This window comes from Salvelinus fontinalis, chromosome 14 (assembly GCF_029448725.1).
Source record: "Salvelinus fontinalis isolate EN_2023a chromosome 14, ASM2944872v1, whole genome shotgun sequence".
Classification (NCBI taxonomy): domain Eukaryota; kingdom Metazoa; phylum Chordata; class Actinopteri; order Salmoniformes; family Salmonidae; genus Salvelinus; species Salvelinus fontinalis.
Window position 1 is genome coordinate 52,810,154 of NC_074678.1, and position 15,734 is coordinate 52,825,887.

The 15,734-nt window shown below is 41.3% G+C and overlaps 1 protein-coding gene across 3 annotated transcripts in view; it reads right to left on the reverse strand.

The window, feature by feature from the left end:
• negr1 (neuronal growth regulator 1) overlaps window positions 1-15,734 on the reverse strand; it is a 403,241-nt gene that overhangs the window by 271,570 nt on the left and 115,937 nt on the right. For all 3 annotated transcript variants that reach the window (XM_055862270.1, XM_055862271.1, XM_055862272.1), the window contains exon 2: window positions 6,400-6,626. In XM_055862270.1, coding sequence (XP_055718245.1) covers window positions 6,400-6,626 — 227 coding nt within the window. The remainder of the gene's footprint in view (window positions 1-6,399; window positions 6,627-15,734) is intronic.

Below are 15,734 nucleotides of genomic sequence, written 5' to 3' on the forward strand. Positions count from 1 at the left end.
TTACTAGTTAACTATACATTCATGTACATAGTACCTCAATTGGCCCGACCAACCAGTGCTCCCGCACATTGGCTAACCGGGCTATCTGCATTGTGTCCCACCACCCTCTCGTTTACGCTACTGCTACTCTCTGTTCATCATATATGCATAGTCACTTTAACCATATCTACATGTACGTACTACCTCAATGAGCCCGACTAACCGGTGTCTGTATGTAGCCTTGCTACTTTTATAGCCTCGCTGCTGTTTTTTACTGTCTATTTATTGTTGTTTTTATTTCTTTACTTACCTATTGTTCACCTAATACTCTTTTTGCACTAGTGGTTAGAGCCTGTAAGTAAGCATTTCACTGTAAGGTCGACATGTGTTGTATTTGGCGCACGTGACAAATAAACTTTGATTTGATCTGATAAATCTGACGAGTTATCTACAAACAGGAGCGCAAAACTTGATAACATGCATGCAGTTTTGTTGAATGTTACTCAAAGTAACACTGTTCAACTACAAACGCTGCAGACCAAAGACGATCAGTTAGTGAACACAATGACTAAGTTGGATGACAGGTCAGCAGAACTCATTGAAGTCGCTGACCAACTGAATAATGAGAGAGCTCAGGTGTTGAAGATGGAAATATTGATTTCTAAACAAGCGGAGGAAATCTCATCACTGAATCTCTCGCTCCGTACTCAAGACCTCTATCTGTAAAACCATGACAAATAAGTTTGAGACCCGAAAGGAGCAATTGCGACACTCGCGTGTCCAAAATCAATACTCTAAGTGCTCAAGTGGACTCTGCGATGCAGCAGAATACCACCCTTAGGTACAATCTGGCGGAATTCCAGAGCGGTCATGCGCTACAGCGTGACTACCCAACCAAGCAACCGGAGCCCGGCACACAAAGTTTAAGATGAAAGGTTCCAGACTTTGCCTCCCTCACCAGTCCCTCAGTCTTCTCCTCTTGGCCATTCGGCACTGAGTAATATGGCGCCTTTTCGCCAACAAAGCCAAAGCTTGGCATCGCCTCTTGGCCCTTCAGCCCCAATTTCACTATACACTTTTAGTTTTACAGCTCACACATGTTGGGGACATATAGTAGATGCTAAGAGAGCACATTTTGTTAAGTTAGAGCCTTATTTTTTAAATTGATTAACTTGTTTTTTCCCCTCTTCAATCTACACACAATACCCCATAATGGGTTTTTCGAAATTGTTGCAAATTTATTACAAATAAAACACTGAAATATTACAATTACATAAGTATTCAGACCCTTAAATCAGTACTTTGTTGAAGCACCTTTGGCAGCGATTACAGCATCGAATCTTCTTTGGTATGACGCCACAAGCTTGGCACACCTGTATTTGGGGAGTTTCCCATTATTTTCTGCAGATCCTCTCAAGCTCTGTTAGGTTGGATGGGGAGCGTTGCTGCACAGCTATTTTCAGGTCTCTCCAGAGATGTTAGATCGGGTTAAAGTTTGGGCTCTGTCTGGGCCACTCAAGGACATTTGGAGACGTGTCCCAAAGCCAGTCCTGCGTTGTCTTGGCTGTGTGCTTACGGTCGTTGCCTAGTTGAAAGGTGAACCTTTGCCCCAGTCTGAGGTCCTTAGCGCTCTGGAGCAGGTTTTCATCAAATATCTCTCTGTACTTTGCTTCGTTCATCTTTGCCTTGATCCTGACTAGAAAAACATCCCTACAGCATGATACTGCCACCAACATGCTTCACTGTAGTGATGGTGCCAGGTTTCCAATTAGCTTCTGACTGGCCACTCTACCATAAAGGCCTGATTGGTGGGGTGCTGCAGAGATGGTTGTCCTTCTGGAAGGTTCTCACATCTCTACAGAGAAACTCTACAGCTCTGTCACCTCCCTGACCAAGGCCCTTCTCCCCCAATTGCTCAGTTTGGCCGGACGGCCAGCTCTAGGAAGAGTCTTGGTGGTTCCAAACTTATTTCATTTAAGTATGATGGAGGCCACTGTGTTCTTGGGGACCGTCAATGCTGCTGACATTTTTTGGTACCTTTTCCCAGATCTGTGCCTCGACACAATCCTCTCTCGAAGCACTAGGGACAATTCCTTTGACCTCATGGCTTGGTTTGTGCTCTGACATGCACTGTCAACTGCGGGACCTTATATAGACAGGTGTGTGACTTTCCAAATCATGTCCAATAAATTTCATTTACCACAGTTGGACTCCAATCAAGTTGTAGAAACCTCTCAAGTATGATCAAGAAACAGGATGCACTTGAGCTCAATTTTGAGTGTCATGGCAAAGGGTCTGAGTACTTACGTTAATAAGGTATCTTTTTTATGTACACATTTGCAAAAAAATCTAAACCTGTTTTTCGCTTTGTCATTATGGGTTATTGTGTGTAGATTGCTGATTCACTTATTTTATTTAATACATTTTAGAATAAGGCTGTAACGTAACAAAATGTGAAAAAAGTCAAGGGGTCTGAATACTTTCAGAAGGCACTATATATGTAACAGTCCAAGCCCTCTGCGAGATTTGAAAACAGCAGGAGTATCCATGGTGACACAAAAGTCAATAGAACTGGATGAGCTAGCCACAATTGGCTTTCTGATTGGATTCAACCTTTATTTAACTAGGCAAGTCAGTTAAGAACAAATTCTTATTTATAATGACGCCTACATGTAAAGCCCCTCCGGTCATGCCCTCACCTAACCAGGACGTCGCTGGTCCAATTGTCCCGGTGGGACTCCCGATCACAGCCGGTTGTGATACCGCCCGGGATCAAACATGGGTCTGTAGTGACGCATCTAGCACTGAGATGCAGTGCCTTAGAACACTGCGCCACTCGGGAGTCAAACTAATAGTAGAATAAACGATTAGTAGATTCAGGTAAATGTGCACAAGATTACTGTTGACAATACCTGTATGCTTATGAGCACATGTAGCAATATGATAGCTTGATATACGACTATTTATAGCATATTTGGAGCTAACAACAGTGGGTTCCTTATGAGAGCTAACAGAGCTATCAATGGAAATTAAATTAAAAGCCACAGAGTTACTATTTATAATACCCCTATCAACATGGGAAGCTGTGACAGAATGATATATTTATTGGGAGTAAATACCTTTGAGGAGCTTGATTTGATCAGTCAACGCTTCAATGTAGACACAGAACAGGGGACAAAGGCATAGGCAGGTACCTCTGGATCTGATCTCGAAACAAAACCATGCAGGGATGAAGGCGCTAGAACCCCTGGATCCAGGGCGGCGAAGCTGTTTGAAGCCTGTATCCGGTCCGGGCTTCCCACCACCAAGGAGGCCACTATTGCCAAAGGCCGCCGCTGTTGACTTCCACGACGAGAGATGTGCCTCCATGGCTGGTTGGTAAGGTCAAGAATAGGAACATCCACTAAGTCATCCAGAAGCATCCTACCCACTAACTCCGTTCTCCAGGGATGGGGGAGACCCCTTCGCGGTGGGATCCCTGCAGAGCACCAGTAAGTCGGCTGTGGAGAGACGACATGGTGGCAACACTCCCACCAGGCCAGAGCATTGTCCAGCTTCTGGAGTAGGAGAGACAGAGAAAGTAGGCGGACGTGGATTCCCCAGTAGCTTGTGTAAGTTCGCTACTAGTTTTCTAAGAGTAGCCACTTCGCCCCTGTAGTCCTCTGCCAGCAAACAGTTGCTACATTGAAAGTCCAGACTGAACACATTGTCCCAGAATAGAGCAAAATAAACACCGCTCCTGCAGCATTGAATACATTCGTTAGCGACCTCCATTTGAAACTACGGTGGTTCGTCCTTTAAAAGTTGCAGTGTACTGCAGCACAGCTTGTGTAGTGCCGCAGAATTCTATGGCAAGTTATTTAAGTGCCAATCACTGGTACCATTAATGCTAGTTTTACCAGCAGAGGACATCTTTGAGAAGTATTTGATAGCCTTTAATAGTGGCCGTACTAGATAATTTAAAACCTTTTTTTGTAAGAGCATAGTATATGGGATTGATTTTAAGAAATGTTGCTTAATTAATTTGATTAATATTATGGTGTTTCTATTCCAAGAAATAGGGTTTCGTAAATAATTCCCGTGTTTTGTGGGCATGTGGGGGACTGGGGTTCTATTCCTCGACAGGGAGAAATGAGTAGACTGTCCTTGTAAATAAGAATTTGTTCTTAACTGATTCCATATGTGTTATTTCATAGTTGTATTCACCATTAGTCTACAATGTATAAAATAGTAAAAATAAAGAAATCACTGGAATGAGTAGGTGTGTCCAAACATTTGAGGCCATCAAGACGTTTTGGCTAGAGAATAACAATAGTACAATGCAACAAATACATTGATCTTCTCAGCAAGGTTTTAGCCGTGGTCGTGGAGCAGGGTGGAAGTGCAACTGAAATGTAGTTTAAATAACCATCTGCATTTTGAATGTGTTTTTTCTAGTTATTTCATTAACGAAAGCATAAAGATGGTAATGAAGAAATACTGTACAGCTGTTCTGAGTTAGAAATGTAACACTTTAGAGTACTTAAGCATCAAATACATTGCAGATAGGAGGATGTTCACACCTACAGTATAAAGAGTCTACTGTCCTGCTAATTGAGCTACACTTGTAAACCTGTTTTCAAAATGCCACCAGCAGTCCATCACCACTGTAAATAAAAACAAAGTATCTTGTTTACATCTTGTTTACATTCTTTATTGTAATGACAATGCCACAAATAAATTGTATCTACCTTTCCAATTACTTTTAGAGTTTGGGATTCATTTGATTAATATTAGGGTGCTTATATTCCAAGAAAAATGTAAAAGCCTCTGGCTTTCCGTTAGGATGTAACTAAAATTATGGCACTGTACAACGTGACGGTCGGGCGTAGGCTAAACAGTACTGAGCTATTTAGCTAAGAATATGTCTCCTGTGCGCGGCTCTGCGGGTTATCCCGTGCCTCCTACCCTCGTGCCTTAAACCTTGCGCGCTTTCAGTGGATACAGCTGGAGAACTGCAAGGCAATCCCATTGTGCGTCACTCAGGAGCCAAGACCAATATGGCCAAAATATATTGTCCTGCTAAAAACAGGGTTAGTAATATATATGTGAGAATATCCAAGGGGCTTTCATATAATTCTAAATTAATCATAATAATAATCGCTTTGCTTAAAAAAATAACAATATTTTGGACATTTTGTTTTCAAATAACGTAAAAAGAACGAGAAAAAGGCCATTCTTGAACATGGGGTGAGACATTGTTACTAATTTGTAAAGAAAGCCAGTTTGTTATTTAGAATGAATTTCTGTTTTTAGAGGGAGAGAAACCAAAAACCAATAGTCATCTCATGGGTCTTCCAGTCAAGGCCAGCACGGGTATTGAACCAGCATCTGTAGCAACACTGCTATGCTGCTATGCAGTGTCTTAAACCGTTGGCCCACCCAGGCGCTGTACAAGGTGGCCGGTCGGGAGTGGCCTACAGTACTATAGTAAGAGCAAAATAATCCCCAAAAATAAAAAACATTAGTGTAACAACAGTATTAGTAAGTAATCCTGAAGTTGTGCAGAATTATCAGTTTCTATTTAGGTTTATGTCGCCCATTTATTGTCAGTTAGAGACACAGTAGGACCCAAAAGCATAATCAGTGCCCTAACTCCCCCTTGCGCTGGTCTGGAGCAATGAAGTGGCATCGCAGGGTACCGTACTAAACCACAAATGACCTCTAAGTACCGCAGCATAATCGCAAAACTTTTAGTGGAGCAACCACTGTACAAACTAGCTGGTCTTCTGTCAAAAATATAAACAAATCATATAAAAACAGCCAAAACCGAATATGTAAATAAGAAAAATAATACATAGGACTTATATAGCACTTTTCAAGGACCCAAAGTCACTTTACAATTGTAGGAATGAAAAGAAAAACAAAAAAACTGGAGCGAAAACAAAACATCAGACTAAACAAAAACATGAATAAAGAGCAGAAAAGTTGACAAAAACAGAGACTTAACGAAAAACAGACAAAGCACTATCAAATCAAAGTTAATGAATAAACACTCAACACTGTTACTAAACAGGTACCAGGAAGAAGCGACAGTCAAGCACGAAGCCAGCAGATACTCTCGCCTGGAAATGGCATCACTATGAATATATTTATGAAATATATGTGACATATTGTACATGGACATATTTAAGTAATACATGCATTTAGATCTATTTATTTAAAATACGAGTCCATACTGAATGCATTTGAAATATATGTCAATATATTAGGCTTCGGTATGGGTTGTATTATTTATTTTATACAGTCTTTCTTGCTCATCTTTATGAAGGGATGCAATAATTCCGGACCCCACTCAATTATTTAAAAAAACGCAGTGTGATGCAGTGCACACCACCCATGATATGTTAAAAAGTCATGATATGTTAAAAAGTCAGATACCTTTAACGACTAGATGAAGATGCTTTGGCTTCGGATTGCGCTCGCTCTGAACAGAGCAGGTATACAAGCCGTCGTCAGTCACGTCCACTTTCTGTATCTGCAGGCTGTACTCCCCCCCACTCGATACGATAGACACACGGGGGTCCACGGACCACTTGTCATTCCCTGCGAAGATGATGCTGGAACGGTTCAGCCAAGCTCCTTTAGAGATTCCATCCGAAGTGCACCTAGAAGTAGAAAAAAAAAGAGAACAGTCAGATTTCAAGGAGTCTCTAAGGCTGGACGTCACTGATGACATGGCTATTCAATGACTGACCCACAAGAGCCTGTTACACATAACAGTAGACTCGTCCAAGGCCTTTTTGTGCTGTATTTCGAACTCCTGTGCTCGTCGTCATGCCAATGCACAAACAGATCTGGGACCAGGTTAAACATTCAGTAGTGTACACATAAAGTAAGAGCCTGTGCAAGACACTGTACATCCACGAGGACACTATGATAGAGACCAATGGTCACCAGCTGACACAGCCACAAAGTCATATAATCTTATTTTAAACCTGCTAACTCTAATGCCTATCCCTAACCTTAAATTAAACCAAAAAGGACATTTTTGTTTTCATACATTTGTACGATAAAGCCAATTTTGACTTTGCTGCTGGACTATCTAGCGGAAATCGCTCAGTTCTGCCTCCAGGGAAAGATTCATGACAATAAACGTCAACCTTTCACAGGGGCCACTGTTTTGAAGCCAATGCGCTGACAGTTTTGTACTACTTCACATTGTTTCAAAGGATTTTTGGAAGATACAGTACCAGTCAAAAGTTTGGACACACCTACTCATTCCAGGGTTTTTATTTATTTATTACTATTTTCTACATTGTAGAATAATAGTGAAGACACCAACACTATGAAATAACACATAAGGAATAACGTAGTAACCAAAAAAGTGTGAAATATATTTTAGATTGGAGATTCTTCAAAGTAGCCACCCTTTGCCTTGATGACAGCTTTTCACACTTTTGGCATTCTCTCAACCAGCTTCATGAGGTAGTCACCTGGAATGCATTTCAATTAACACATGTGGGCAGGTAGGGGTGGTCTACAGAAGATAGCCCTATTTGGTAAAAGACCAAGTCAATATCATGGCAAGAACAGCTCAAATAAGCACAGAGAAATTACAACCCATCATTGCTGGCAGACATGATGGTCAGTCAATCTGGAAAATTGCAAAAAGTTTTAAAGTTTCTTCAAAAGCAGTTGCAAAAACCATCAAGCGTTATGATGAAACTGGCTCTCATGATGACCGCCACAGGAAAGGAAGACCCAGAGTTACCTCTGTTGCAGAGGTTAAGTTCATTAGAGTTAACTACACCTCAGATTGCAGACCAAATAAATGCTTCACAGAGTTCAAGTAATATACACATCTCAACATCAACTGTTCAGAGGAGACTGCATGAGTCAGGCCTTCATGGTCAAATTGCTACAAAGAAACCACTACTAAATGACACCAATAATAAGAAGAGACTTGCTTGGGCCAAGAAACATGAGCAATGGACATTAGACTGGTGGAAATCTGTCCTTTATATTTTATATTGGTCCCATGTTTCATGAGATGAAATTAAAAGATCCCCCAAAAAAGTCATATGCACAAATAGCTTATTTCTCTAAAATGTTGTGCACAAATTTGTTTTCATCTCTGTTAGTGAGCATTTCTCATTTGCCAAGATAATCCATCCACCTGACAGATGGGGCATATAAAGAAGCTGATTAAACAGCATGATCATTACACAGGTGCACCTTGTGCTGGGGGCAATAAAAGGCCACTAAAATGTGCAGTTTTGTCACACAACACAATGCCACAGATGTCTCATGTTTTGAGGGAGCGTGCAATTGGCATGCTGAGTGCAGGAATATCCACCAAAGCTGTTGCCAGAATTGAATGTTCATTTCTCTATCATAAGCCACCTCCAACATCGTTTTAGAGAATTTGGCAGTACGTCCAACCGGCATCACAATCGTAGACTATGTGTATGGCGTCGTGTTGGCAAGCTGTTTTTATTTTTTTTATTTTAATTGATAATTTTTTGTTTGTTTTTTCCCCCTGTATTTTTATTTGCCATTTTCATGATTATACAGATAACAGACAGAACAGTTAGAGGGCCGAACACACACGGCTCCCATACCAAATCAAACCCACCCCAGCCCCCCCATGCTCTACCCATGCTCTAACATAGCCCCACCCCAAAACCAGACTTAAAGCAGGCATGATATACAATAAGTAATATAACCAAATAGTAAAAAAAATACAAAGATGTTTTAAAACAAAAAGCTAAAAAAGGGGGAAAAATAATGACACAAGTTCTAATTCGGGTTGGTGTATAGAGTTGTGAAATTAGCTGGGTCCATGTCTTCTACAAAGGTTAGGAAAGGTCGGCAGATATTTTAAAATGTAAATGCAGATCCCCTAACGGAGTAGTGTATTTTCTCTAGCTTGTTGCATATATTCGTTTATCCAATAGTTAAAAGTAGGAGGAAACTGATCCTTCCACTTAAATAGTATAAGACGTCTAGCTAGAAGAGTAGTAAATGCCAGCGTGTTGCCCATAGAACTGTTTAGAAGGGCCTCCTGTGGTGCTACTCCGAATAATGCAATAAAAGCAGAAGGTTCTATAGGTCTCTCCAGTATCTTAGAAAACCTCTAGAAATCTGTCAATTTTGGGCATGTCCAAAACATGTAAATAAACATGTAATAAAGTAGCAAGAGCCTGCTTATATCGGTCACAAGTGGGATCTATTTCTGGTCTAATCTTGGATAAAGTTGCCTTTGACCAATGCAGCCGATGAACTATTTTAAATTGACTTACAGCATGTCTTAGACATAGATGAAGAAGGTATTATCTGAAGCATACTCTGCCAAGTTGTTCACCTAAATCCTCTTCCCTTTGGTTCTTCTCCTATTTCAAGTATATACATTGAAATAAGGGTTCACTTTAAAAAATATAATCTAGAAGGGAGGTAGGTGGGTGTGATGGGAAGTGACTAGAGTATGAAGATACAAAACTACGCAATTGCAGGTTCCTAAAGAAATGGGATCTAGGAATATTGAACTATTGTACTAACTGCTAAAACATGTAAAATCCATATCAATGTACAAGTCGTTCAGTGAGGAGATCCCTTTTCCAGACCAGATATAAAACACCCGGTCTGATAATGATGGAGAGAATGTATGGTTCTTTAATCATTTGAAAATTCACTGAGACCAAACGATCGCCTGAACTGTGCAGATTTTTTGAGAATGTTTCACAGTAGTGCTTCTAGTGTATTTGGAAACAGGCTCAGCTAATGCAATTTTTGCACAGACTATGGCAGTTAAAGAGGTGGGGCCTCAAAATGAGATCTCCGAGGTCAACCATTTCGGGCCTGTAACATCAGGGATTTCTGTCATCCAATATAAGATGATTCTTAATACTGAAGTGCAAGACCACCCTGAGGATGAGATCTCTGCAATACGCTCTTACGTATCCAAGGGTTTTCCTTCTTTCAGATAAAAGCAGATATCAGTTTATCTATGGAGATAAAAAAAAGATTTAGTAGGAAAGATAGGAATACATTGAAATAAGTAGAAAAACTTAGGTTATACATTCATTTTAGCAGTGTTCAATCTTTGGCCCAAAGAAAGAGAAGGTAAATCCCACCGTTCAAGATCATGTTTCAGAATGAGTATCAAGGGAGGGAAAATGGCTTTATAGAGATCTTTGAAATCGTGTGTGACCCAAATTCCCAAATATTTCAATTTCTGTGTAGTCACTCTGAAGGGCGAATGACTAAAATAAGTTTGCATGGCTGAAGGATTAATAAGCATCAATTCACTTTTTGTAGATTAACCTTATACCCGGATATTTTACCAAATGTCTTTAGTAGAACCTGGATCCCAGTTAAAGGGTCGGACACATATAAAAGCATGTCTAAGCCCCTTCTTCAAATACCTTTGATAGCGGTGTTATTACGTATTGCTATGTCTCAATTGCAATGGCAAACAGCTGAGGGGATAGAGAACAACCTTCTCTTGTCCCACGTTGAAGTTGGAAATAAGATGAAAGGTTATTGTTTGTGCACACTGCAGCCATAGAGGAGGAGTAAAGAACTTTGATCCAGGACATAAAATTGGGACTGAATCCAAATGGTTTGAGAGTATAAAATAGATAATCCCACATCTCTCGATCAAACTCCTTCTCAGCATCAAGTGATAACAATATCTCTGGAGTGTCAGATGAAGAGGGATTATAAAGTATATTATAAAGACATCTGATGTTGAAAAAAGAATGTTGATTTTTAATGAAACCAGTTTGTAGAGATAATGAGGGAGCGGCAGGCAATATTCTTAGAAAGTATCTTTACATCGCAATTCAGTAAAAAAATTGGCACAAGTTTTTTTTCCTTTTTCAGAATAAGTTAAATGAACTCAGCAAAAAAAGAAAAGTCCTCTCATTGTGAACTGCGTTTATTTTCAATGAACAACTGAGACATAAACTGAACAAGTTCCACAGACGTGACTAACATAAATTGAATAATGTGTCCCTGAACAAAAAGGGGGGGGGTTCAAAATCAAAAGTAGCAGTCAGTATCTGGTGTGGCCACCAGCTGCAGTAAGTACCGCAGTGCATCTCCTCCTCATGGACTGCACCAGAACTGCCAGTTATTGCAAGTTCCCAGACATTTCTGGGGGGAATGGCCCTAGCCCTCACCCTCCGATCCAACAGGTCCCAGACATGCTCAATGGGATTGAGATCCGGGCTCTTCGCTGGCCATGGCAGAACACTGACATTCCTGTCTTGCAGTAAATCACGCACAGAACGAGCAGTATGGCTGGTGGAATTTTCATGATGGAGGGTCATGTCAGGATGAGCCTGCAGGAATGGTACCACATGAGAGAGGAGGATGTCTTCCTTGTAACGCACATCATTGATATTGCCTGCAATGACAACAAGCTCAGTCCGTTGATGCTGTGACACACCGCCCCAGACCATGACGGACCCTCCACCTCCAAATCAATCCCGCTGCAGAGTACAGGCCTCGGGGTAACGCTCATTCCTTCGACGATAAATGTGAATCCGACCATCACCCGCTGGTGAGACAAAACCGCGACGCGTCAGGGAAGAGCACTTTTTGCCAGTCCTGTCTGGTCCAGCGACAGTGGGTTTGTGCTCATAGGCAACGTTGTTTCCGGTGATGTCTGGTGAGGACCTGCTTTACAACAGGCCTACAAGCCCTCAGTCCAGCCTCTCTCAGCCTATTGCGGACAGTATGAGCACTGATGTAGGGATTGTGCGTTCCTGGTGTAACTCGGGCAGTTGTTGTTGCCATCCTGTACCTGTCCCGCAGTTGTGATGTTCAGATGTACCAATCCTGTGCAGGTGTTGTTACACGTGGTCTGCCACTGCGAGGATGATCAGCTGTCCATCCTGTCTCCCTGTAGCGCTGTCTTAGGCATCTCACAGTACCGACATTGCAATTTATTGCCCTGGCCAAATCTGCAGTCCTCATGCCTCCTTGCAGCATGCCTAAGGCACATTCAGGCAGATGAGCAGGGACCCTGGGAATCTTTATTTTAGTGTTTTCATAATCAGTAGAAAGGCCTCTATAGTGTCCTAAGTTTTTATAACTGCAACCTTAATTGTCTACTGTCTGTAAGCTGTTAGTGTCTTAATGACCGTTCCACAGGTGCATGTTCATTAATTGTTTATGGTTTATTGAACAAGCATGGGAAACAGTGTTTAAACCCTTTACAATGAAGATCTGTCTAGTTATTTGGATTTTTACGAATTATCTTTGAAAGACAGGGTCCTGAAAAAGGGACGTTTCTTTTTTTAGCTGAGTTTACATGTTTGTCTAATTGTTAAGGGTAAAGAGTTTGAGGAGAATGATTTCTCAAATAGGGAAAGCAAGAGAGGAGAGAGTTGATCTGAGACTTTTTTTATAGAATTCGCTTGGAAATATGTCAGTTCCAGGGGATTTACCACAGTGCATAAATTTAATTGCCAACAATCGCTTCTACAGAGAACTGTTCTTCTAATTCAGCAGCTATCTCAGGTTTAACTGTAGGATAGCTAAGTTCTCAAAGAAGGTGTCGAGTAAGGAACCACTACCAGCGGATTCCGAAGTGTAGAATTGTGAGTAAGAGTTATGAAAGCATGAATTGACCTCTAAATACATTTATTTCTCAGCTCGTCAGTTATCTCAGTTATGGCTTGATTTGTGGTTATCTGATGCAGCTGGTGTGCTAGCATTTTCCCTGATTTCACTCCATGTTCATCATTTTTGTATCAAGATTTACTAATTCGATTTTCAGCTTGTCGCGTTGAAAGATCAAACTCTGTCTGAAGTGTCAAACGCTGTTTTAGTAAATCTGCGGATGAAGAGTGTGAATATGCCATATCCAAATCCAAGATTGTATTTGTAAATTCCCCTAGGTGTTGAATATTGCACTTCCTTAATCTTGCGCTGTATGAAAAAAATGTGCCGCCTTAGATTAGACTTCATTGATTCCCATACTGTTGTAGGAGACATTCCATGAGTTTGATTAACCTCGAAAACAATCTCAATTTTAAATGATATAAAAGCAACAAAGGTTTCTTCTGATGCAGTGGCGGATTTAGGTATGGGCGACATGGGCAGCCGCCCAGGGCGGCATCTTGCCAGGGGCGGCACCAGCACAATTTTTGGTGGGGAACGGTGACATTTGCACGATTGGTTTTCTATCGCTTATGTCACGTCAATGATATCACGTCACCTTGTGGGACTGTGGGTCAATTAACCTTGTCGGAGTGGGCGCCCTGATTCTAGTTTGTGAGCTAGGCAGGCTACTGCCTGCGAAGGTCTCCCACTCAGAAGTCCGAGATGAGGATGGGGGCATGGGTAGGTTGACCTCAGGTCTCCCCACTGGAAACCCGAGATAGGGGAGTGGGGGAATCTATCAAATAGTGCACCTCTAACTTTGTACAGTACTAATGCAATTAGTAAAATCAGTCACACTATGAAATGATACCAAATAAAGCACAATTCATTCATAATACTGTGAATATATAGTTTCACAGACATATTGTTGCATTTTTTTCTGGTTCGTTAAGAATAATATAAAACCAGTCTGCACACCACCAATGTGAATTGCCTTAGTCTTGACTCTTGGTTGACAGTGTTGGGGGATGGGTAATGTATTGATGCTCGAGTGCCAAGTCATCACACATGGATAAGAAAAGGGCTAAGCCATCAGGTGCCCAGTTTAGGAAAAAGAGGAAAGAAGAAGAGGAGAAATGCACCAAAGATAAAGGTATGCACCAATGTCATCTCTTTATGAGTATAATATTATGCATGTAATGAAATAGGCTAGTATAACACTAGTGTTTGTTAGCCTATGTTGCTTGCATTGCTATTACACATATTGCGACAAAATTCCCTTTTCTGTCCAACTAGCTTACATAACATTGGATATCATTTCACACAGTTTCATCATGATAATGTGTGTAGCCTGCAGCAAAACGATTACAACCTAACTTGCACATTATTGATTTTGTTAACTTTCATTGAGGTGACAAAGGTTTTCTGTGATTGTATTGACTAGGTCCTGAGCTCAGTAAGGGGAATTTCCAATGCTGTAGGCTAACTTAAAGGACGTCTATATTAGGCTTATATTTTGTATCTTTTGTCATATATTGAGTCTTTTGGGTGTCTTATGCCTAGAATTAGCTAAGGAGGTTGTATGGTTCACTTGGTTGACATGGCATGTATATTTAATTGTGCAACAAATGTATTTAGGGTGTCAGACTCATATACTGTATTTCAATGCAAATTCAGAGCCATCTACCTCCTCAGCCACACAGGTCTCTTCAGAAATGATCTCGGAGCCTCAGGATGAGGAGCCATCCACCTCCTCAGCCACATAGGTGTCTTCATAGGTGTCTTCACAAATGTTGTCTGAGTCTGAGAATGAAGACCCATTTGCTTCCACTTCTCCCCAGCAGGATTCTTCAAGTGTGGTTGTGTGCGTGTGTGTGTGTGTGTGTGTGTGTGTGTGTGTGTGTGTGTGTGTGTGTGTCTGTGTGTGTGAGGGGGGGGGGGGGGGGGCGGGGGGGGGGGGGAAGCTAATTGACATAATTTCATAATTTGAGTCAATTGGAGGTGTACCTGTGGATGTATTTCAAGGCCTACAATCAAACTCAGTGCCTCTTCGCTTGACATCATGGGAAAATCAAAAGAAATCAGCCAAGACCTCCGAAAAAACATTGTAGACCTCCACAAGTCTGGTTCATCCTTGGGAGCAATTTCCAAATGCCTGAAGGTACCACGTTCATCTGTACAAACAATAGTACGCAAGTATAAACACCATGGGACCACGCAGCTGTCATACGACTCAGGTAGGAGAAGCCTTCTGTCTCCTAGAGATGAACGTATTTTGGTGTGAAAAGTGCAAATCAATCCAAGAACAACAGCAAATGACCTTGTGAAGATGCTGGAGGAAACATGAACAAAAGTATCTATATCAACAGTAAAACGAGTCCTATATCGACATAACCTGAAAGGCCGCTCAGCAAGGAAGAAGCCACTGCTCCAAAACCGCCATAAAAAAAGCCAGAATACGGTTTGCAACTGCACATGGGGACAAAGATCGTACTTTTTGGAGAAATGTCCTCTGGTCTGATGAAACAAAAATAGAACTGTTTGGCCATAATGACCATTGTTATGTTTGGAGGAAAAAGGGGGAGGCTTGCAAGCCAAAGAACACCATCCCAACTTTGAAGCACGGGGGTGGCAGCATCATGTTGTGGGGGTGCTTTGCTGCAGGAGGGACTGGTGCACTTCACAAAATAGATGGCATCATGAGGCAGGAAACTTTTGTGGATATATTGAAGCAACATCTCAAGACATCAGTCAGGAAGTTAAAGCTTGATTGCAAATGAATCTTCCAAATGGACAATGACCCCATGCATACTTCCAAAGTTGTGGCAAAATGGCTTAATTACAACAAAGTCAAGGTATTGGAGTGGCCATCACAAAGCCCTGACCTCAATCCTATAGAACATTTGTGGGCAGAACTGAAAAAGCATTTGCGAGCAAGGAAGCCTACAAACCTGACTCAGTTACACCAGCTCTGTCAGGAGCCAACTTAGTGTAGGAAGCTTGTGGAAGGCTACACAAAATGTTTGACCCAAGTTAAACAATGTAAAGGCAATGCTACCAAATACTAATTGAGTGTATGTAAACTTCTGGCCCACTGGGAATGTGATCAAAGAAATAAAAGCTGAAATAAATCATTCTCTACTATTATTCTGACATTTCAC